General features: G+C 39.2%; 1 protein-coding gene across 2 annotated transcripts in view; it reads right to left on the minus strand.

The window, feature by feature from the left end:
* The window catches only part of LOC114653516 (SWI/SNF-related matrix-associated actin-dependent regulator of chromatin subfamily D member 3), a 481542-nt gene that overhangs the window by 123050 nt on the left and 334276 nt on the right, over positions 1 to 24216 (minus strand). For both annotated transcript variants that reach the window (XM_028803878.2, XM_028803879.2), the window contains exon 3: positions 4881 to 4923. In XM_028803878.2, coding sequence (XP_028659711.1) covers positions 4881 to 4923 — 43 coding nt within the window. The remainder of the gene's footprint in view (positions 1 to 4880; positions 4924 to 24216) is intronic.

Consider the following 24216-nt stretch of genomic DNA (forward strand, 5'->3'; position numbering starts at 1 on the left):
TTTGCACAATCTTGGAGTAGGCCAATTTTTCATTTCAATGCATGTTATACCTGTATAACTGTGTATGCGATAAATAAAACTCTTGAATCTTGAACGAGCATCACTGAGGCAGGGCAGTAAGCAGCAGAAGCTGACATCACCATCTCTATAAGTAAATAACTGGTGTGTAGTAAGTAACAGAAATGGCGAACACTGTAGGCCCTGCTGTTTTGTTGAAGGACATGCGTGTGGCAGATTGACAGGGAGGATGATGCCCAACCTCTTGCTGTATCCAAACGGTGCCATCTTTTGCCTTTACGCCTGGTGTAGCTGCGTTGTTCTTATGTGTGACTGGACGTTTCATGCGGGCAGAGATTCTGCTCCCTTTCTCCGATGGAGAACCCTCATCCTCATCCGAGTTCACCTGAAAACTAACAGTGTCAGATCGGGGGAAGTATGAATGTGATCGAGAGAATAAAAGTGAATAATAAAACAAAATGCTAACTTTCAGAAGTACCATAAATTTTCACCAGCTGTTACAGACTCAAATAGATCAAATGTATGTTTTTACTCTCTAATAGTAAAAATAATAGCCGCTCACTACTCAAAGCATTAATGCGTGAAAGACCCAGGATTGAACCCGCAACCACTTGACTTGGAGACAGCAGTGCTTACCTCTGCATCAACCAAGCAGACATATGTATGTGTGTATGTGCGTGTGTATATATATATATATATATATATATATATATATATATATATATATATATATATATATATATATAATATCCTATCCCAATTTCTTCTACTTTGGTTCAATTCTACAAAAAAAGCACACTTGTTTTGTAATATCTGTGTCTTTTGTGAAAGTGTTCATAGTATTTCATATTTGGACTTCAGTCTTCACACATTATACACTTCACATCAGCATTTTGCCAGTTATTAGTTGAACATGAAAAAAGTTTCTGTTCTAGTTATGTGTTCAACATTTCTTGCCTCGCATTTCCGGTCATCCAACATTTACACAGATTGTTGAAGTCACGGAACACACATGAAATGTATGTGTTCCAAATAAAGATACATTATTTACCCAATACAATTCAAGGCACCTCACACCCAGATAAACAGATTTGAGCTGAGATAACTTGTTGTACGACTAAAACTGCATCGGTGGGGGATGAGGTAGTAGGCTGCATGCTGCCACTGCTGATCGACATATTTACAAAACAAAAGATACTAATGAGAAGGTGCAGGAGAATTTAAGGTGGCCCGGCATTACAAGTTTTTGCGTAGGCTTCAGGGATTCTAGTGTTAAGAAGGCTAACAGAATGTTAGGTTATAATAACACAATGTGTAGAGTGCATGTCCAAGGAGGTTATGCTCAAGCTTTATAACACACTGGTGAAGCCTCGTCTGGAGTACTGTGTGCAGTTTTGGTTTCCAGGTTATAGGAGCGCTACAAAGAATCCAGAGAAGAGCAGCTACACTGATTCTAGGGCCACATGGCATGAATTATAAGGAAAGATTAAAAGAGATTACCTTTTCAATTGAAGCAAAAAATTTTTAGGAGACATGATAAAAGTGCTTAAAATTATGAAGGGAATTAGTACGTTGGATTAAGACTGCTATTTTCTAGTTAAACAAGAACGCGGGGACACAGCTGTAAACTAATTAAAGGTAAATTTCACAGAAACATTAGGAAGTTTTTCTCTAAATAGAGAACCACAGACACATGGAATAAGCTACCAAGTAGTGTGGTAGACAATAGGACTTTAGGGACTTTCAAAACTAGACGTGATGTTATGTTAGAAGAATTAAGTGATTAGGAACATCAAGCTTTGTTGGGATGAATGGCCTGTTCTCATTTAGATTTTCCTAATATAGATTATGAAGGATTTAATGTGCTACTTAAATTAGGATGAGTTCCAGGAAATATTAAATTAAAGATCAATCTTAAGAATATCTTCTCTATTTAGTGACTACTGTAGTACAAATACTTCATGGTTAGCATGGAGGTTTGTTATTTTGCCTCACATTTTAAAAGTCCTGCATTTGCAGTCCCTTCTTGGATAATGTATGTGTGTGGAGGCTGCATATTTTGTTAATGTCGGCATGGGTTTTTGTTCCTGTCAACATGGGTATTCTCTACATTAATTATTCTTTATAAATTATACATTTCTATGAATTTTCATTTAAAAGGTCTAATAACTCTATGGTATGGCTCACTTGTGCTATTTTTCAAATGTGCATACATCTTTTTTCTTTTATTCATGTTATTGTTATAACAACACTACAGTACCATTTTAAAGGGATTTATTCTGTAGTTGCCACCACTTTATGATGTCTTCTGATTGCTGTGGCCATATTGTTTATAGAACACACCCCCCACCACTTCTAGACATATGCCCAGGAAGTCACATGATACATAATATCACCATGCTTCACCTATACAATAAGGGGCTGCACATCTGTATATACTTTGTAGTAGTGCTAACTATGGTAAGTAAGCAATACAACTAGATACAACAAAAATCCTAAGCAGTAGGTTTGTATACTGGTGCTGAAAAATACCAGAAAACTAAATTTTTAAAATGTTATGGTAAGCAGTTTGGTACTTTTGGTACCAGAAGTAAATGTCAGGTTTAAAAGAACTTACACTCAGCACATCCTTCTTCTGCTTTTCAATGTGCTAGAGAGAGACTTCACAGAACTCCCCCCACTGAAGATGCTTCAGTTCAATATTTCCCCCCCATGGGGAAAATGCTCTTTGACACACTGAATACTTCACAGTGGGACCTGTCTCTCCAAGCTCCCTTTCATTATGCAGGTAAATTCAAAAGAGGAGATGTGGAGTACAGCAAGGCAGGGAAGCATGCATTTATGCAGCACAACAAGGAAGCACGAGATTGTGCTGTGCATCAGGTAGACATGTGATTGTGCAGTACAATGGAAAGACAACAGTGAAACGTAGGGTGGTGGTGGTGGTGGTGGCGTATGCTGTGAAGAAGTGTTATCCATTAGTTGCTTGGTACTATTTTGGTTCTGGTACTGAGGGCTGAAAATTAATATTGATACTAAACTCAAAATATTGGTACCAATCCAACATTTCTAAGCAGTTGACTGTAAGTTAAAACCCTATTTACTTTAACAGTTTGAAAGAAGGCACAATAATGAATGAGAAATAAACATTTCCACTCTAAGTACTACATGGTTTATCAAATTTGAAATGTACTCCAGGTTGCTATATTGTATCATTCATAATATTACTATCAAATCTTTATAAAGCATTTAATGAAAAAAATTCCAAATAAAACATGTAAAATGGGCTGTTCATCTGTTACAATATCTCTTGACTTTCTTATTGATGATTTCATTGCTTGACTCATTTGTATTTGCTATATGACAGATTTTTCTTCACAAGAGGTGTTAAAGTTACAAAATATTTTTTCCTTTATGTGAAAGAAAATAAAATTGTTTAATAATGTACATTGTGATAATTATCTACAAATTAGTATAAGCTCTGAGGTGTACTAGATTCATATCAATCTGTTAAAATAAAAAATCATTCAATTAAAACAAGACTTTGTGGTTTTTTGGTCTTAAAATGAGACAGGTAGTATACTTCATTTTTAATCATTAGGAAAATAAACAGGAAGTAGATATTATAGAGTAAATGATTACACTATGATACTATAAGTAAAATCAGTACAAATAATTGTAATAATTGTATAATTGTATCATACACAAACTGTGTTTTAGAAAATATGTAACATGTACTGTATTTGAAAATGGTAATAGATTGGAACATTTAATACATAAGTGTTACTAGAGCACTGTGATCAAGTATTCAAGTACAGAAAATAAAAATCTATCATATCAAACACCTTAGGAAACTCTACATGTCTAAAGATTAAAAAGTAGGCAGAATGGCATGCACTCTGACAAGGTGTTAAAGCCTCTATTTACTTCTCAAGCCGTCTATTGCCTGGCTTGCCATCTGTAGCTCAAAGGATGCTGCCCTTAAAGATTTGACATTCTCAGTATTTTTACTTAAAAAGAATAACTTACTTAAAATTTATTTTAAATCTTCTCACCATCACCTCTTATTAGGAAGGGTATTAATTAGCACAGTTAGTACCACACTTTGTAATGTGTACTTCAGTAAGAAGTAAAATTTGCATTTTCAAGAAAAAAACTACAAGTTAGAAATAATAATTCCAACACCATACAAAAAAAAGGAGAAAAACTGATTACAACAGGAAATGTCTCAAGTCATTTTCATGTGGGATGTCTCCTTAAAATCCCTTGAAACATTTTCGGGTAGTCTGATCAGTAAAATGGACATGTAACTAGGGTTAATACCTGATGCTTTTTATTTGAAAGTAACAGCAGACTTTTTAAATTGCAAAAGAAAAAAATCCTTGACTGAGTATATTATCTTTGGGATTTTCTACAGATCATTTGGTAATTGTTACAAGACGCCGAGTAGCTTTATTTCTCATAAAGGGTTGAATACAGTAGAAAAAAAAGGCTAATGACTAATTTAGTCCATCCATACATATATATATCTTATGCAAAAATGCACACACACCAGAAGCTGTAGTATACTGTAACTTCAAAGAAACAACTTGACTTACATTTTAAAACAGACAGTTCAGCAACCAAGTTTGATGTATTAGGTATTTTTCATCAGCCAAAACAGCACTGAACCTCCTGTCATATTCTGGAATCTTAAGAATCTCAGTGTAACATCACAAAAACAAATTTTGCTCATCTCCCATCCTATCCATAGCTATTATGATAACATCCCATCCCCTAAAATTTCTTCAAAGCTATACCCCCAACTTATCTTTTGGTAATTTATTATTAAGCCCCCAAATTATTGTTTTCAGGAAGCTTACCCTCTGAGGGAGAATCTTGTCTGCCATTTTCCTCCTCTTGGCACTACGAAAAAAAAGAAATAAAAAAAAGCATGTTACTATGGTGACAGATAGCGGAGTACACAGGCCATCTGCTAAATTACTGGGACACATCCAGACATTGTTCCCAGCTGTTTATAACTCTCCACCGATGGCAGCTGAAGCTTTCGGATTTTCAAGAGGCGAAAAGAGAGGCAAAGGAACCCATGCTGTCACGGTGCTGAGAATTGTGGCTCAGCGAGGCTGCAACTCAACCAATTTATTTTCACTCCAGCGTGCCACTTGTTAAAATTCATTGTTTTTTTTTTGGTTTTGTTTTTTTTCCCTCAAACCTGCAGACTTGTCAAAATTAAATTAGAATTTTCATCATCTTCTTATTAATCAGTCTGCAGTTAAATAGGCATACTAAGTATTGTTCTGTTTTAGGCAGATGTGTTCATCTCTAAGTTTAACATTAATATCTGACAATAATTTGCCAAAAACTGTCCGCATATCCCAATTTGATCATGTAGGCAGTACAAAAGTGATTTTTGCAGATGATTATTACTTGTGTGATTAACTATACAATCAGCCAGTGACTCAAGTTAACTAGACATTCACAATCAATTTTGATCACTTAACCTCTTCTCCCTTCCCTAAAATGTTATTGTCAGAACAAAACTAGAAATCATGGTTTCAAACAAAGCTTTAAGATAATAAACTGCACCGGCCATCTACTTCATAAGGTACTCAATGCCTACACATTTACAACAAACATACTGTGCTGGCAAAAAATCTGGTTTGTTTATAAATTTCTGATTTGTTTATAACTTTTTGTTTTGCTTTAATATGATTTATATTATGGTTTTGTGTCAGACAATAAAGCTGAATTACATAAGTGAGTTACACTGGGCATTTTTTATTCAATGACTGACATAAAACCCCATAAGACTGCTTATTTTCTATACTCAATAAACACTGATTCTTGAATTAAAGATAAATACATAATATCTTGTGAAATATCTTAAATCATGGGAGGATAGTAGGAGTATATAACTGCTACTATTTGTATTCTCAGTACTGTTCTGATCATATTAGTGGCATTATAGAACTTACAGAAATGTAATTAATATGAAGTTCAGTGTATTCTTATACGGCATGCTTCCCTTTGGACTCAGATTATAGTGCTCATTTATAAAAAGAATTCAGTTAATGCACAAAATGGCAATGAATACAAATAAATATTTACCTTTATGAAAATACTTTAATTCTGCTGTTAATTTAAATAATTTAATTAATTGTAGATTTAATTTTATTTGTAAGGCTTCAAACACTGGCAATGTATTATACAGTAAATTAAGGAAAAACAACTTGGCAATTAATGAGAAGAAAAATATGATTTAAACAGACCCTAAAATAAATTTCTGGGGGCCTGTTATTTGAAAAGGGTGAGTTAAAAGTCAACAATAGTCCTTCTCAACTGCCCAGACCATCCCTGGGTTTGTACACAAGTGTCTTGAATATAATTATAGTAGAATCACACAATGGTTTGATTTTGAGATTGTCCCTTTCATTATGTCCTGGGTATGACGTTAAACTGCATTCTGCCAATGTCCTCCATGATTTCCCTGCAAGTTGGAGGACCACCTACAGGGAAATCATGTAGGTTGGTGGCAGGATTGGCACTCCAGCCACCATAAAAAAAACTTCAAGCAGCTCTGAGATGACAAACAGCACTCCTTTCTGCTCTCCACGGAAATAGCTTTGCTGAAAGCATAGGAAGGCAGTTCATTTTAGGAAGGGGATGGGGGAAAGCCCTGGGAAGCCCCATCCCCAGAAGAATCAAAACTCAGACAGCCAATGGACTCAAGCTTGTCGGGAATCAGAGTTAGTGTGGTGCTGAGGCGTCGCCCAGTGCACAGCAGCATGTGGGTCCCAATTTGAGGTGGCCCATCCGGGTAGGCGCGTGCAACGTCTTGTCTATCTGTCATGATGATGATCTTCCTCTGCTGTCAGAGGAACTTCATAAACTCTGCATTTCAGTGACCCGGGACTGGTCAGATCTCTGTAGGTGGGTACACCTTTTATTGGTCTGGTCACTCTGTTGGCTGAGTGATGTCTCGGTGAGGGAGACATTTTATTTGCAACTTCGCTCGGTGGTTGATGGGTACCCATGAAGTGACACTCTTCTGGTCATGGGTGACTTCAATGCAACCAGTGGCACTGACAGTGTTGGCTATGAGGATTTTGTCAGCCCCTTTGTCTGGTGACCATGGTGAAAATGGCTCCATGTTCCTTGACTTTGCAAAACGTCAGAGGCTGCTGATTGCTGGATGCTGGCTCCAGCACCCTGAGCTGCATTGTTGGACTTGGTACTCCGATACTGGTGGTGCGGTGGAGGAGATCGATCACATCCTCATGGGCAGATGCTGGAGGCTCTTATAAAACAGCAGGGTCTACAGAAAGTGCCCAGTTTGTGAATGCTCATCACAGACTTGTTCTTGCTACTCTGAAGATCCAGCATAGGTCCAGTAGGCTACCGCCTACTAGGAAAATGAAGCTGGACTTGGCCAAACTCCAAGATTAGGCTGTTTCTGACGAGTTTGCACGCAGTTTGTGTGAGGAACTTACAGAGTTGTGTGCGACTGCTGATCCTAATGTGATGTGGAAGGCAAGACCATGAAGGCTGCTGAGGATTATGTTGGTGTTACCAGTGTTCCCAGATGGAGGTGTTTGATCTCACAGGGCACGAGAGGAGTCGCAGAGCACGGCTTGATGGCAACTCTGATCTGTACCGGAAACTGAAAAGGACGGCTGCAAGAAATCTGTGAGCAACTGACACACCATCTATGGTCTAGTGACCCATCCACTCCAAAGTGAATCGTAGGGCTTATGAGAACATGAGGGCAACCATTAATTAGGATAGTAGGAAGGCTAAAAGACAGTTGGAGAGGAATATAGCAGATTAGCAAAAGATGAAACTAAGAGATTCTTTCAATATCTTAGTAGTAAAAGAAAAGTCAAGGAGGAGATGAAGTGCATCTGGAATAGTAAAGGAGAATTAAAAGATACAGACAGTGAGAAACAGCGGATGCTCTAAACTTGCATTTTTCTGAGGTCTTCACAAGTGAGCAAGTGGATAACCTCCCAGCAGTAAACGGGACTGCTAAGGAGGTACGGAAGGATTTGGAAATTGTAGAGGAACAAGTATTGCTCAGATTAAATAAAACAAATCATCAGGACCAGATAATATTTACCCTCAAGTTCTTAAGGAGGATTGCGAGTACATATATAAAACCTTGACACATATTTTTAGGAAGTCACTGCGAACTGGGAAAGATTCTGAAAGACTGGAAAATGGTCAATATTATCCCGTTATATAAAAACGGTGACCGGGCAGATCCAAGCAACTAAAGGCCAGTAAGTTTAACATTCATCACAGAAAAATTAATGGAATTATTAAGAAAAAGATTGAGCAGCACATGGTAAGTACAAGAGTTTTTCTGAACAGTCAGCATGGGTTCATAAGAGGGTGGTCGTGTTTTATTAACATGCTGGAATTCTATGAGGGAGCAACAAAAGGATATGATCAAAGTAGAGCATATGATATTATTTATCTTGACTTTCAGAAAGCATTAGGCAGGTACCACATGAGAAGTTGAGCATCAAACTAAAAGTAGTGGGAGCTCAAGGTGATATTTTCAGATGGGTGCAGAATTGGCTCAGACACAGGAAGCAGAGGGTGATGGTGTGAAGAACCTTATCAGAATTGGCTGATGTTAAGAGTGGTGTTCTACAGGGGTCAGTGTTAGGGCCGTTGCTATCTATACATATTAATAAAAGGCAAAGCCCTCACTGACTCACTGACTGACTGACTGACTGACTGACTGATTGACTGACTGACTGACTGACTCACTCATCACTAATTCTCGAACTTCCCGTGTAGGTGGAAGGCTGAAATTTGGCAGGCTCATTCCTTACAGCTTACTTACAAAAGTTAGGCAGGTTTCATTTCGAAATTCTACGCGTAATGGTCATAACTGGAACATATTTTTTGTCCATATACTGTAATGGAGGAGGCAGAGTCACGTATCGCGTCATCACGCCTCCTACGTAATCACGTGACCTAAAAACAAGGAAGAGATTTACAGCACGAGTCAAACGCGGGAACGAAGGTAAATGACGTTAATTTTTGACTGTCTTTTAATACTGTGTAAGCATACATATTAACACATGTGCAATTAAACGTGTGCATTTACGGGGTGATTTCTCAGGCTTAAAAGCTCGCCTTTTATCAAACGCGGAAACAAAGGTAACTGACGTTGTTCACTGTCTTTTAATACTGTGTAACCATACATATTAACACGTGCAATTAAACGTGTGCATTTACGGGGTGATTTCTCAGGCTTAAAAGCTCGCCTTTTATCAAATGCGGGAACAAAGGTAAATCACGTTCTTCACTGTCTTTTAATACTGTGTAACCATACATATTAACACATGTGCAATTAAACGTGTGCATTTACGGGGTGATTTCTCAGGCTTAAAAGCTTGCCTTTTACTAAAAAGGTAAATGCAAAACTATTTTCAATCATTCTATGATCTGCTTCTCACAACTGAAGGCACCGTGGCTGATGTTACGTCACTTGCTGTCCGACCATAAGCGTTACCTGCTAGGTAACTGGACACTCACTTCACTCCCTTTCGGGAATCGAACCTCTGAGGTTTTCTTTTGTTCTTAATTAAAATTTAAAAGCAATACTTCACCACTGCTAAGCCCCTCTAGCGCTGACGTCCGAGGTTCGATTACCATAAGCAAGTGCAGTGAGTGTGTAATTACATTCACGGCATTCGTAGTCTGATTCACAATCTGATTGTATGGGTGGTTACTTCCAGGTAACGCTTATACTTGGCCACCAAGTCAGGTCGAAGTGATCACTCGAGTAAAGGCAGCTTCACAAAAAAACTGATCCTTAACAAACTGTTATTAGTATATTTTCCCTCAATTTAAAAACGTTTTATTTTCTTCTTAATAAAAATTTAAAAGCAGTACTTCGCCGGTGCGAAGCGCGTGGATTTGACCGACTGACACATACAGACATATTCATGAGTGCAGGTACTTCGGAAAGAAAGCACCGTGTAAACCTAAAGTTTAAATTAACTTCATAGACCTACAAAAGGTTGCCATTCATTTGAGGCAAGATTGCTTTTCTTCTGTACAACTATACGTTGCATTCTCAAGAGTGTGCTTGCACGGCTTCAGATATATATATATATATATATATATATATATTATATATATATATATATATATGTATGTCTATATATAAATATGTAAGCTTATAAGTACTGCCTTACTTCTCTTTAAGAAAGGAAGATGTAATGATACTTGATTTAAACGATTCCATGTCTTCCTGGGTTTGCGTAGCTTATTGTCTAAAAAGGAGAAACCCTCATTTATAAAACTTTGCTGCAGATGACTTAGCTTATTGTCAATATCTTTACACGTTTTTTTAAGACTTATTGACTGAAACGGGCTTTCACGAAAAAAGTTAGGGCTTTGCTACAGGATACACCCTCCACAAGTTAAGCAAGTAAAAATAAAATATATATTTCTGTTTTATTTAAACCTTTTAAGTTCGTATGCATAGCCCCATTTGGCTGTTTAATTTTTTTTTTTCTTTCTTCAGTAATATTTAATCTCCTTAAAGAAAAAGAACATATCCATTTTACTTTTTTTGTATCTCTGTAGTAATATTTTAGTGTAAAAGAATAACCAGTATTTAAACCTTTTATGTTACTTTATACATTTATTTTACACAATGTTGAAAAATTAATAAGAAAGCTACATATTTTGGCAGCTGCTGCTTTCATTTTCAATGAAATGAAAAAAGCTCTCCAAGAGAAAACGTCAATGAAGAAGAAACAGTTTGCACTATCTAAAAATCAGAAACCCTCATTTATAAAAGTTTGCTAAAGATGACTTAACTGAATATAAATGAATAGTTCCTATGTGTATAATACATATTTATCTATTTTACTTATGCCTTTATTCCACCAACTTACAACATCTGAGGTACAATTTGTTACATTACTTTTGTTTTTTGCAGCACAGGCAGGTGAAGTGACTTCCTCAGGGTCACACAGTGGTGTCAGTACCACAATTTGAACTGACAAGCTCCGGGTTTGCTGAAATATTACTGAAGAAAAAAAACGTAAACGGGCAAATGGGGCTATGCATACAAATGTCCATCCGTCCATTATCCAACCTGCTATATCCTAAATACAGGAGCCACTAAGTAGATATGTATATCCATCCATTTTCCAACCCGCTGAATCCGAACACAGGGTCACGGGGATCTGCTGGAGCCAATCCCAGCCAACACAGGGCACAAGGCAGGAAACAATCCCGGGCAGGGTGCCAACCCACCGCAGGACACACACAAACACACCAAGCACACACTAGGGCCAATTTAGAATCGCCAATCCACCTAACCTGCATGTCTTTGGACTGTGGGAGGAAACCGGAGCGCCCGGAGGAAACCCACGCAGACACGGGGAGAACATACAAACTTCACGCAGGGAGGACTCGGGAATCGAACCCAGGTCCCCAGATCTCCCAACTGCGAGGCAGCAGCGCTACCCACTGCGCCACCGTGCCGCCCAGATATGTATATATACAGTAGATATATATATATATATATATATATGTATATATATATATATGTATATATATATATATGTGAATGTATGTATGTATATATGTATGTCTATATATATATATATGTAGATATGTAAATTTGTATATGTATATATATGTTTATGTGGATGTGTATATGTGTATATACGTATGTATATGTAGATATGTGTATATGTAGATATGTATATATATATGTATATGTATATATATGTTTATGTGTGTGTGTGTGTGTATATTATATATATAAAAGACAGCAACACCCATAACAATGACAACACAATTACATTGACAATCATGTTACGTTATTTTTAAAATGTTTCCTTTTTTTTTTTTCATAACCTCTTTAACACACTACTTCTCCGCTGCGAAGCGCAGGTATTTTGCTATATATATATATATATATATATATATATATATATATATATATATATATATATATATATATATTTCTGTATGTGTATATATATATATATATATATATATATGTGTGTGTGTGTATATATATATATATATATATATATATATATATATATATATATATATATATGTATGTGTGTGTGTGTGTGTGTGTGTGTGTGTGTGTGTATGTATGTGTATATATATATATGTTGATATGTGTATATATATATGTATATATATATGTGGATGTGTATATGTATATATATATATGTAGATATGTATATATATGTATATGTATATATATGTTTATGTGTGTGTGTGTGTGTATATTATTATATATATAAAAGACAGCAACACTCATAACAATGACAACACAATTACATTGACAATCATGTTACGTTATTTTTAAAATGTTTCCTTTTCTTTTTCATAACCTCTTTAACACACTACTTCTCCGCTGCGAAGCGCAGGTATTTTGCTATATATATATATATATATATATATATATATATATATATTTCTGTATGTGTATATATATATGTATGTGTGTGTGTGTGTGTGTGTGTATGTATGTGTATATATATATATATATGTTGATATGTGTATATATATATATGTATATATATGTGGATGTGTATATGTATTGTGACAGACGACCGGCTATGGACTCCGGTCATCACCCCCAGGCCGCTAAGAGGAGCCCTCCGGACAGCATATTTGTGCCCCGAGTTCCAGCAGGGCCTCATGGACTTTGTAGTGTTTTGACACAGCCCTGCTGGATACCTTGGGGGCCGCCAGGTGTCGCTGTAGGGGGACTAGTGGGCTTTGACATGCCCTATAACCCGGGAGTGCATCCCAGTCACGTGACTGGAAGAAGCGATGTGCTCCCAGGATGAAGAAAAGGACTTTGCCCTGACCCGGAAGGAAAACGGACTTGTGGGTTTGGCTTGGAGCCACTTCCGGGTCAGGGGATATAAAAGGACTCTGGGAAGCCCAGAACATTGAGCTGAGCTGGGAGGTAGGGTGGCGACGTGTCTGGGAGAGGAGGAGTATTGTCAGAGAAGAGTATTGTGTATTGTATATGAGTGTGGTGGAAGGAGTGCTTGGTGCACCTTATAGTAATAAAAAGAAATATTATTATATATTCACCTGGTCATCAGAGTGGTACCTGAGGGTTCGAGAGGTGGACACGAGCATCTACTGCTACACTGGCGTAGTCGGCAGGATTCTCTGGCCGTCTGGAGGCAGAGGATCTGCATTAAATATTAAATTCGTTGTGGCAGAGAACCCTAAGAAGGTCCCTCTAGTAACCGCGGAGGTGAAAACTCCACCCGCGACCAAGAGCGCTGCAGCTGGAAGCCAATCTCTTCAGCAGACAAATATGGGGAAGAAAACTGGGAAGAAAGCTGGGGTTGTCCAGAAGACTTCGGTCCCAGATCCCGTGGAGAAGCTGTGGACTTACCTGACGGGCAGTGAGGACAATCGGGAGCAGCTCAATGCAGAGCAAACCCGTGCGGGACGACAGCCGGAACGTTGCAGGATTGCAACTCCCGAAGATTATTACAGGGAGTTGGAGCGTGACCGCATACGTTCCGAGGTAAGTGCTGGGAAAGCACACGAACCGCCGGGCGCTTGTTTTTCTCTGTTTACAGAGGCTTGTCTGCACGAAGCGGACAAAGAGCACGCCCGCCTCACACCTAGACAAGATGGCCGCGAAGGAAAGAAAACAAGCCAGTCTAGGCGTCCGCCGAAAGGGAGTCCATTGGCTGACGATGTCCACGTGACCTCGCGCGACGACAACCAGGAAGAAGGTCAGTTGGGAGCCGTCGGTGAGGTCAGTAATTCCCCAACGCGTCTGCGCTCCCTGAAGGGGAAGGGGGCGGCGAGCGAAGCAGCGCCGACTTTGAATAAAAAGAAAGAGGGGCGGGAAGTGACTGTAGTGTCTGACATCAATAGTAAAAAGGCAGACCTCAGTCGGCTTGTTGCAGCCACCCGTCCCTCAGAAGACTCCAAATCCCAGGAGACCTTGCGAAGCCCAGCAGAGCACGTGCCAGGAGTGGACGTGCTCATTGGTTCCCGGTCGGTAGGTGACCTAAATAAGGAAATGTATGTCCCTCCGGCCGAATTAACTGAATATATGATACGGGATCTCGAAGAGGTACTCGAGCCCGTACTGGGTTTCTTTCAGGGAATCGAGGACCTGAGGAGACGGGTAGAGGAGCTGGGAGCCACGGTCGAAGCGCCGCTGAGGAAACTGCAAGTATACCTGCGACGGTTAGGCCGTGAAGCCCCGGCCTCGATTGATTCGGCGGTGCAGGTGAGTGATATCTGCGCCGTATATAATAAGGGGACGCAGTGTGAATCGGCACCGCGTTTAATAAGTTGCGGTTGCCAAAGCGCTGTGTCTCCGACAATAGAGTGTGGCACCATGACGGAGTGGTCGGTTAATTGTCCGTTAGAACCGGAGCAGTGGTATCAGACGCTGCTCGGGACTAAGGCGGACGTTAAAAGCCCGACCCGCGTGATAAAGGGGTTGCCGTTGGTTAATGAAGAGGCGGGGGAAGCACCGATCGTCCCGGGGCAGCTGAATAGTGCTGTTACCCGGAGCGATACGGTACTAATGACGCCGCCTCCGAGTTTATATAGGACAACGGGCGTGCAAACAGCAAAGAGGCTCTCTCTCTTCCATAGAGAGCCTCACGTTGTGCACAAGCCCCAGAGAAAGCAGGAGATCCCCACACAGAAATGCGGGTCTCCTAACAGGGAAAAGAAACGGGCAAAGAGCAGCAAAGCGGCTGTTAACCCATCCTTGGCGGAGGACAGGGTGGAGCTGACAGAATTCCCGAGGTGCTTCAGGTCTCGGGAAGAGAGGCCACCAGGAGGACGTCGGCAGTGCTACAACTGCCGGCAACCGGGCCACGTATGGCGTAGTTGTCCCCGGAGGACAGGGGAGTGGTGGAACAGCAGATACACCGTTCCCCCAAGGTTCGCCGGGGGATCTCGACAACGGAACCAAGGCCCGGATCCCGCGTCCTCCTGGAGGAGAACCTCCCTCGCGGGAATCAACGCTCCGCCCCACTGGTCGTCGCTAAGGGGGAGGGACTGTGACAGACAACCGGCTATGGACTCCGGTCATCACCCCCAGGCCGCTAAGAGGAGCCCTCCGGACAGCATATTTGTGCCCCGAGTTCCAGCAGGGAACTGGACTCCTGGACTTTGTAGTGTTTTGACACAGCCCTGCTGGATACCTTGGGGGCCGCCAGGTGTCGCTGTAGGGGGACTAGTGGGCTTTGGCATGCCCTATAACCCGGGAGTGCATCCCAGTCACGTGACTGGGACTTTGCCCTGACCCGGAAGGAAAACGGACTTGTGGGTTTGGCTTGGAGCCACTTCCGGGTCAGGGGATATAAAAGGACTCTGGGAAGCCCAGAACATTGAGCTGAGCTGGGAGGTAGGGTGGCGACGTGTCTGGGAGAGGAGGAGTATTGTCAGAGAAGAGTATTGTGTATTGTATATGAGTGTGGTGGAAGGAGTGCTTGGTGCACCTTATAGTAATAAAAAGAAATATTATTATATATTCACCTGGTCATCAGAGTGGTACCTGAGGGTTCGAGAGGTGGACACGAGCATCTACTGCTACAGTATATATATATGTAGATATGTATATATATGTATATGTATATATATGTTTATGTGTGTGTGTGTGTATATTATTATATATATAAAAGACAGCAACACTCATAACAATGACAACACAATTACATTGACAATCATGTTACGTTATTTTTAAAATGTTTCCTTTTCTTTTCCATAACCTCTTTAACACACTACTTCTCCGCTGCGAAGCGCAGGTATTTTGCTATTTATCTATATATATAAAGGAGAGTTGGCATCCGAGAGACTGTGTTTGTGGAGGGATGGAGAGTTAAGGCGGGTGTTGGAGTCACGTGATCATCTCCCCTCCCATTCACCTCATTTCATTCACTTCATTTCGCTCCGAGCTGAGCTCCGCAGCTGGCGCGGTCTTGCTGTTCTTGATTTGCTTTTCACATGGCCAAGTATACGTTGCATGCTCAAGAGTAAGCTCAACGCACAACTTGGTCATATTACAACCGGAGGGGCGAACTGACAACATGGTATACAAAGAGATCCTTAACAAATAATTATTGGTATAATTTCCCTCAGTTTATTATTTAAAATTTTAAAGCAGTACTTCGCCGCTGCGAAGCGCGGGTATTTTGCTATATATATATATATATATATATATATATATATGTGAATGTATGTATGTATATATGTATGTCTATATTTATATCTATATATATATATATATATGTAGATATGTATATTTGTATATGTATATGTATATATATATATATATATGTATATGTGGATGTGTGTATGTATATATATGTATATGTAGATATGTGTATATGTAGATATGTATATATATGTATATATGTTTATGTATATATATGGTTACATAACCTCTTTAACACACTACTTCTCCGCTGCAAAGCGTGGGTATTTTGCTATATGTATATATATATATGTGTCTGTATGTGTATATATATATATATATATATTTATATATATATATATGTGTGTATGTATGTATGTGTGTATATGTATGTGTATATATATGTTGATATATGTATATATATATATGTGGATGTCTATATGTATATATATATATGTATATATGTAGATATGTGTATATGTAGATATGTATATAAGTATATATGTTTATGTATATATATGTTTACATAACCTCTTTAACACACTACTTCTCCGCTGCGAAGCGCGGGTATTTTGCTAGTTTTTAATATATATAAATGATTTAGATAGGAATATAAGTAACAAGGTTGGTTAAGTTTGCAGATGGTAACAAGACAGGTGGATTGGGAGATAATTTGGAATCTGTTAAATCATTACAGATGGACTTGTACAGCATACAGGCTTGGGCAGATTTGTGGCACATGAAGTTTAATGTCAGTAAATGTAAAGTATTAAATGTAGAAAGTAAAACTGTTAGGTTTAAATATACAATGAGAGGTCTGAAAAGCGAGAGTACACCTTATGAGAAGGATTAGGAGTCATTAGGAGTCGTAGTGGACTCTACGCTATCAACTTTCCGACAGTGTTCAGAAGCCGATAAGAAGGCAAACAGAATGTTAGGTTATATAGCACAATGTGTGGAATATGAGTCCAAGGAGGTTAAGCTTTATAATGCACTGGTGAGGCCTCATCTGTAGTACTGTATGCATGTAGTATAGTGAGTCCACAGCTCAAAAAGAGTGGCCATTTTAATAAATAAATAATTAACATGGTTAGTCTAGGTAGTGTGAGCAGGTGCGAACAGTCTGTCGTAGACACCCAGTCTCTGGGTTGGTGCGAGGCGGTCAGCTCTCTATGTGTTGCCTTGCCGCACGTGCAGGCAGTCTGACTGCCTTATTATCAGTCCGGGGCGGCACTCAGGCGATCGCACCAGCAACAGCACCCCAGCATATAAAGGAGAGCGTAAGAAAGAGAGACAAGAAAAGAGAAACGGAATAAAAGAGAGCAGAGGTTAAAGGACTTAAAGAAAGGCAGGAGTAGCAACGAGCCGGTGCTTAGAGTAGAAGCAGGCAGACGGGAATGGTGTCCCAGGAGGTACCACGTGGCCAGAGCTCAGGAGAGGGCACGAGGATCACAAGAAGTGATTGTTACAGTCAGGAGGATCCTCTCACCAAGTGGAGCCTGTGATTGGCAACAGTGAGATGGCGGCGCGAATTCACCAGGTGAAGCCTGGATTAGCAGTGGTGAGCAGGGTCCGGTGGCTCCCCGTGGGATTGGGTGGCGGGGACACAGCCCAGTTCTGATAGATATCTGTGCCTGTTGGTGGGCGTCTCTCTGTGCTGCAAGGTCCAAGTAGGATAAGCAGGAGAGGAGTCGGTTTTCAAAGTACCGGGGATGAGAATTTTAAAGACACTTGCCTGAATTTTAACCTCGTTTTAATGGATTATTTATTTATTGGATTTTAAACCTCCACTGTACACTCATTTTATGGATTATTTATTTATTGTTTTTTTGAGCACTGCACTTTTCACCATCCCCTTGCTTGGTGTGTTTTGTCCTCATCTGCCATGCTCATCTCGGTTATGGTACTGACGGTGTTGGGTTCAAAAGGCTCCCAAAAGCAAAGAGGGAGCAAGGAGCTGACCCGCACCATCACAGTGCAGTTTTGGTCACCAGGCTACTAAAAGAACATAGCAGAGCTAGAAAATGTTCAGAGAAGAGTGACTAGGCTGATTCTAGGGTTAAACAGGATGAATTATGAGAAAAGATTAAAAGTGCTGAGCCTTTTCAGTTTAAGCAAAAGAAGATTTAGAGGTGACATAACTGAAGTGTTTAAAATTATGAAGGGAATTAGTACAGCGGATAAAGACTTATTTTAAAATGAGCTCATCAAGAACACACCTGGAAACTTCTTAAGGGTGAATTTTGCACAAACATTAGGAAGTTTTTCTTTACACAGAGAAACATAAACACTGGGAATATGCTACAAAGTAGCGTGGTTGATAGTAAGACTTTAGGGACTTTCAAAACTAGACGATAGGACTGGCGAGCTTTGTTGGGCTCAAAGGCCTAATCTCATCTAGATTTTTCTAATGTTCTAATATTTGCTGTTATTGCATTGCAGACTTCCTACTTGTGGATTTGCTGAGCTAAAATTTCATTGGCCTTCTCTCCGTATTCATAATAATGATGTTGCAATTCAAAGATTAGCTGTTCTGTTTCTTTAGTAGTCAAGAGGTTACAATCTGATTTCAAAACTTGTCTGTTGTTTAAAGTGCCTCATCTGGAGACTTGCCGTATTCTAGATATATACTGTATATTCTGGTCATTTTTGGGAATATTTTGCTTTCCTGTTTGTTCACTGGACCAGATAAGTGAAACTTATTATGTATTTACATAAACATTTATTTTCCCTTATACCAACATAATTCACAACATAGTATGTTTTTGGAACAAATTTAGAAATTATAAACTTTATAATAAATTATAACTGTTAGCAATTTACTTGATAGATTATGTATTCAGAGCAGCTTAAATCACATAAAATATATAGGCTGAACCCTTATAATAAGCTTTAAGTTCAAAGCCAATTGATACTTTTTGGTATAAGAGAAATAAAGCAGTGAAACAAAAAAAGCTGGGATAATACTATAAATATATCAATTGTGGTAAACATTACTATAACTGATTTAAAAAAAGTACATGATAAACATTCTCAGGGTGCAGAACAAAAAGTCAAATACTCTGTCTCAGATTGTCAGATACTCACTGAAATTCAGTATATTAGTTTTTGTCCGGTTTCATTCTCTTAAGTTATTCACTAAACCTTGATCTTCCTTTTCTGCATCCTCATTACAATTAATGTTGTTAAATATCTTATCTTTAAGTGTCTCTCCACTCTGATGTCAAATCCAGTGTTGTGCTTTCAGTTTTAAAGTGAATTTGGTTTTTCAATGTCATCATAGGGAAGAAATTACAATAAAAAGCATTTGTTGTTGGGCCTACTGATTTAGAACAATTTCAGTATACAAACTGCACACATTGTACTATATATTAAACACAAAGGCTATTAACATGTAATTAGCATATTTTAGCACAGAAAAGCTAATCTTACAAAACTACCTACAAAATCAACACCGTAGAATGCCTCTTTGACTTTTATACTGTATGTTGTTTTGACAACTGCATTTAATACATTATTCAAAACAATGGTGATGTGCTGAATGGTCAGACAGTAAGAATTTCACTGCATTCAGTACATGTGACAATATTACTACTACAGTAATCCCTCACCTATCGCGGGGGTTACGTTCTAGAGCCCCCCGCGATAGGTGAAAATCCGCGAAGTAGCGACCTATATTTATTTTATTATTTATACATATTTTAAGGCTTTATAAACCCTTCCCACACTCTTATAAACCTTTCTCACTCTCTTGTTAACCTTTCCCACACTCTTATAAACACTTCCTATGCTCTTAAACACTTTCTACATTCTTAAACACCGCAGACCAACACTGCACACTGCACGCAGCGATCAGACGTCAATGTGTCTGCACTCGCTTTGTGAAGGGGGGCAGCTGAACTCACGCTGAACAGAAATGGACTTTGTGCTGCTTCTGCCAAAATGCCTGCTTGTCGCTCTGCGCGTTCGGAAGAAGGAGGAGTGTGTGTGTGCGTCTGTGAGGGCTGAACGCACGTTCGCTCAAACCCCCCTCCCCGGAGGCGCAGTTCGCAATGTCAAGGGGGTGGGGAGCTGAATGAACGCTAAGGAGAAGTGGACTTTGTGCTGGCTTTGTGCTGCTTGTCGCTCTGCCTGTCAATAATTTAAAAGCCTGTACATCACCAATTTTCCTGTCTCACTGTCTTGTCTTGCGTGAAGTTAAAATGTTTTATAATAGTGAGATGTTACTCATATCCTTTGCCCGACATCCACATATCATATGTGTTAACAAAGTGTGTTTTATAAGTTTACATGTGTTTAAAGCATGTGGGATGGGTATTTTAAGGCTTAAACTATAAAAATGTTTATTTATATGGTCTTTCTATATCGCGGATTTTCTCCTGTTGCTGATGGGTCTGGAACATAACTTCCGTGATAGGCGGGCAATCACTTGTATTTAAAAACCCGTGAAGTCGTGAATCCGCGAAAAGTGAACCGCGAAGTAGCGAGGGATTACTGTACTACAACAATTCTAAAAGTGTCTATGGTTTGGCTATTTCAAAAATCAATTGATTTTTATTAAAACTACAATGCACTGTACTCAGTTCAGTTCAGATTTATTGTTATGTGTATAAAATACAGTGAAATATTTACTTGCACTGTTCATCATAACTGAATAAATCTAACTTTTTAGGCTATGTAAAATAACCACACAGAATGCAATAGGTAAAAAGTAGGTGCCATTTAGAGAAACAAAATCATATGATTTGACCTTGCATCAGCCTATTGTTACAAGCCATGGCAAAACATAACTGATGAAGAAACAGAATTGCAGAAGCAAAAGTAGAGTATTAAGCAGAACACAGCATAACAAGGTGTTGACTTACCTACAACCATGGCAACTGCTGTAAGCAGATCAGCAAGCAAGAAACACAACTTTACCTTGATAAAACAGTACCAAGATGTATTATTTCCAGTTTACTCAGGTCGTTATAAGCATGCCTCAGATAGGTTTAAACCATTGCTACTTCAAAGAGGACATACAGTAATCCCTCGCTATATCGCGCTTCGCCTTTCGCGGCTTCACTCCATCACGGATTTTATATGTAAGCATATTTAAATATATATCGCGGATTTTTTGCTGGTTCGCGGATTTCTGCGGACAATGGGTCTTTTAATTTCTGGTACATGCTTCCTCAGTTGGTTTGCCCAGTTGATTTCATACAAGGGACGCTATTGGCAGATGGCTGAGAAGCTACCCAACTTACTTTTCTCCCTCTCTCTCTTGCGCTGACTTTCTCTGATCCTGACGTAGGGGGATTGAGCAGGGGGGGCTGTTCGCAAACCTAGACGATACAGACGCTCGTCTAAAAATGCTGAAAGATTATCTTTGCGTTGCTACCTTCTGTGCAAGCTGCTTCCTGAAGCGACATGCTGCACGGTGCTTCGCATACTTAAAAGCTCGAAGGGCACGTATTGATTTGTGCTTGTTTGTTTTTCTCTGTCTTTCTCTCTCTCTCTCTGCTCCTGATGGAGGGGGTGTGAGCTGCCGCCTTCAACAGCTTTATGCCGCGGTGCTTCGCATACTTAAAAGCCAAACAGCCCTATTGATTTGTTTGCTTTTCTCTATCTCTCTGACATCTGCTCCTGACGCGCACTCCTTTGAAGAGGAAGATATGTTTACATTCTTTTAATTGTGAGACAGAATTGTCATCTCTGTCTTGTCATGGAGCACAGTTTAAACTTTTGAAAAAGAGACAAATGTTTGTTTGCAGTGTTTGAATAACGTTCCTGTCTCTCTACAACCTCCTGTGTTTCTGCACAAATCTGTGACCCAAGCATGACAATATAAAAATAACCATATAAACATATGGTTTCTACTTCGCGGATTTTCTTATTTCGCGGGTGGCTCTGGAACGCAACCCCCGCGATGGAGGAGGGATTACTGTATTTAAGTTTTAAGGATTTGTTTCATATTGGGAACCCAGTACTCATTAACTCTATTATAAAAAGCAAGAACAGGTTTGTTATATGCTTCACTTAAGCAGGCAATTTCATAGGGCAAATTAAGATTGTGAAGAAACAATTTTGACTTGGAAAATACAGAAATTATCTTTTTACAGAAGACATCTAATACAAACATTCCTTAATTTTTTGATGATGGGGTATTCCAGGACAGATTAGTGATTTATAGTAGGTTTTATTCCACATGTCTACACATCTACCTGCTTAATGACACACACACAATGCTTACTGTAGGGCTATTCAATTACAAATTCAGTTGTGCCAGATTTTCAAACCAAGAAATAAAGCTGGTCCAGACATTTTTAGTGGCTGGTAAGCAGCAGGTAATGACAAATTTTAAATCAACACAAATGAAAGCATTTAAAAACAAGTAATGTTTATTCATTGTTTCCCTTTCAAATTTAGTCAGATCTGACACAGGCACATCAAAAATGTATGAAAAAAACAACAAAAAAGCTATAACTGAACAGAATCTGAGGTAGTAGCAATACTCTTTTTCACTTTTGAAATAAAAAAAAAAAAATAAACATTTTGCTCACATCTGACCCAGGCACATCTCAAAGTGCATAAAATTATAAACAGTGCACAGTATTAGCAATAACATTTGTTTCCCTTTTGAACTAAGACACCTCTCCAAATTAAAAGGGGTGGACATGACAAGCAGGGGATTTTTTTTTTCCATAGTACTTAAACTATTTCATTCACACGGTTTTAGTCTCGTAATGATTGCAAATTAATATGGGCGTACAGCCAGGTTCATTTAAGCATTTAGACAGTGACATGGTTGTCATAATTTTGGCTCTGTACACCACCACAACCTTCTTGAAGAAGGGGCCTTAGTTGGCTCAAAAGCTTGCAGCCTGTATTTGGTCCAGTTAGCTAATAAAAGGTGTTATTTTAGTTTTCTAATTGCATCCATAATGGCTAACACAGTACAACTTCATACTATTACAATATTTGGCTGAAAGTCATTTACAGTCAATGACAGCCTGAACTCTGGAACCCATGGCCTTCTCCAAGTGCAAGGTTTCCATCCTAGTTATACTATGCCAGATGTTTACTGAAGCTGTCTCCAGCTACTGTTTGTTTGTTGGACTTTCTGCCATCAGTTTTGCCTTCAGCAAGTGAAATACATGTCCAAGTAGGTTGAGGTCTGTTAATTGACTTGGCCATTACAGAATATTCCACTTCTTTGACTTGAAAAACACTTTGTTTGCTTTCAGTTTTGGCTCACTGTCCATTTGTACCGTGAAGTGTGACCCTATCACTTTTGCAGCATCTGGCTGAATCTTAGCAGACAGTATAGCCTTATACACTTAGAATTCATTCTGCTAATTTTGCCAGTAGTCATATCATGAATAAATACTAGTGACTGACTTCCATTCACAGAAATGCAAGATCATGCCATAAAGCTGCTTCCACCATGTTTCACAGATCAAGATGTACTCATTGGATCATGAGCCATTTCTTCTCTTCTCCATACTCTTCTCTTTCAAACATTCTGGTATATATTGATCTATTGAGTTTCCTATGTCCAAAGGAAATTGTTCCAGAACTGGACAGGCTATTTTTTTTTCTGGCAATGTCTAATCTGTCCTTCCTATGCTTGAGGTTTACACCTTGTGGTAAATCCTCTGTCTTTACTTTGATGAGGTCTTCTCGATTGTAGACTGTGGCAATGATAGGTCTACCTCCCAGAGAGGGTTCTTATGTTGTGAAGGGGTTCTTCTTCACCATGGTCAGAATTCTGCAATCATCCAGCACTGTTGTCTTCTGTGGTTTTCCAGATCTTCTGGTGTTGCTGAGTTCACCAGTGTGTTCCTTCTTTTGAAGAATGCACCAGATAGTTGATTTGACCACTCCTCATGTTTCTGTTCTCTCTCTAAAGGGTTTGTTTTGTTTTTTCAGCCTAATTATGGACGGTTTTTACTTGCATGGAGAGGTCTCTGGACCTCATATTGAGAGCTCACAGTGACAGCTGCCAAATGCTAATTCCACAT

The sequence above is a fragment of the Erpetoichthys calabaricus genome, chromosome 6 (assembly GCF_900747795.2).
Source record: "Erpetoichthys calabaricus chromosome 6, fErpCal1.3, whole genome shotgun sequence".
In the NCBI taxonomy this organism is placed as follows: domain Eukaryota; kingdom Metazoa; phylum Chordata; class Cladistia; order Polypteriformes; family Polypteridae; genus Erpetoichthys; species Erpetoichthys calabaricus.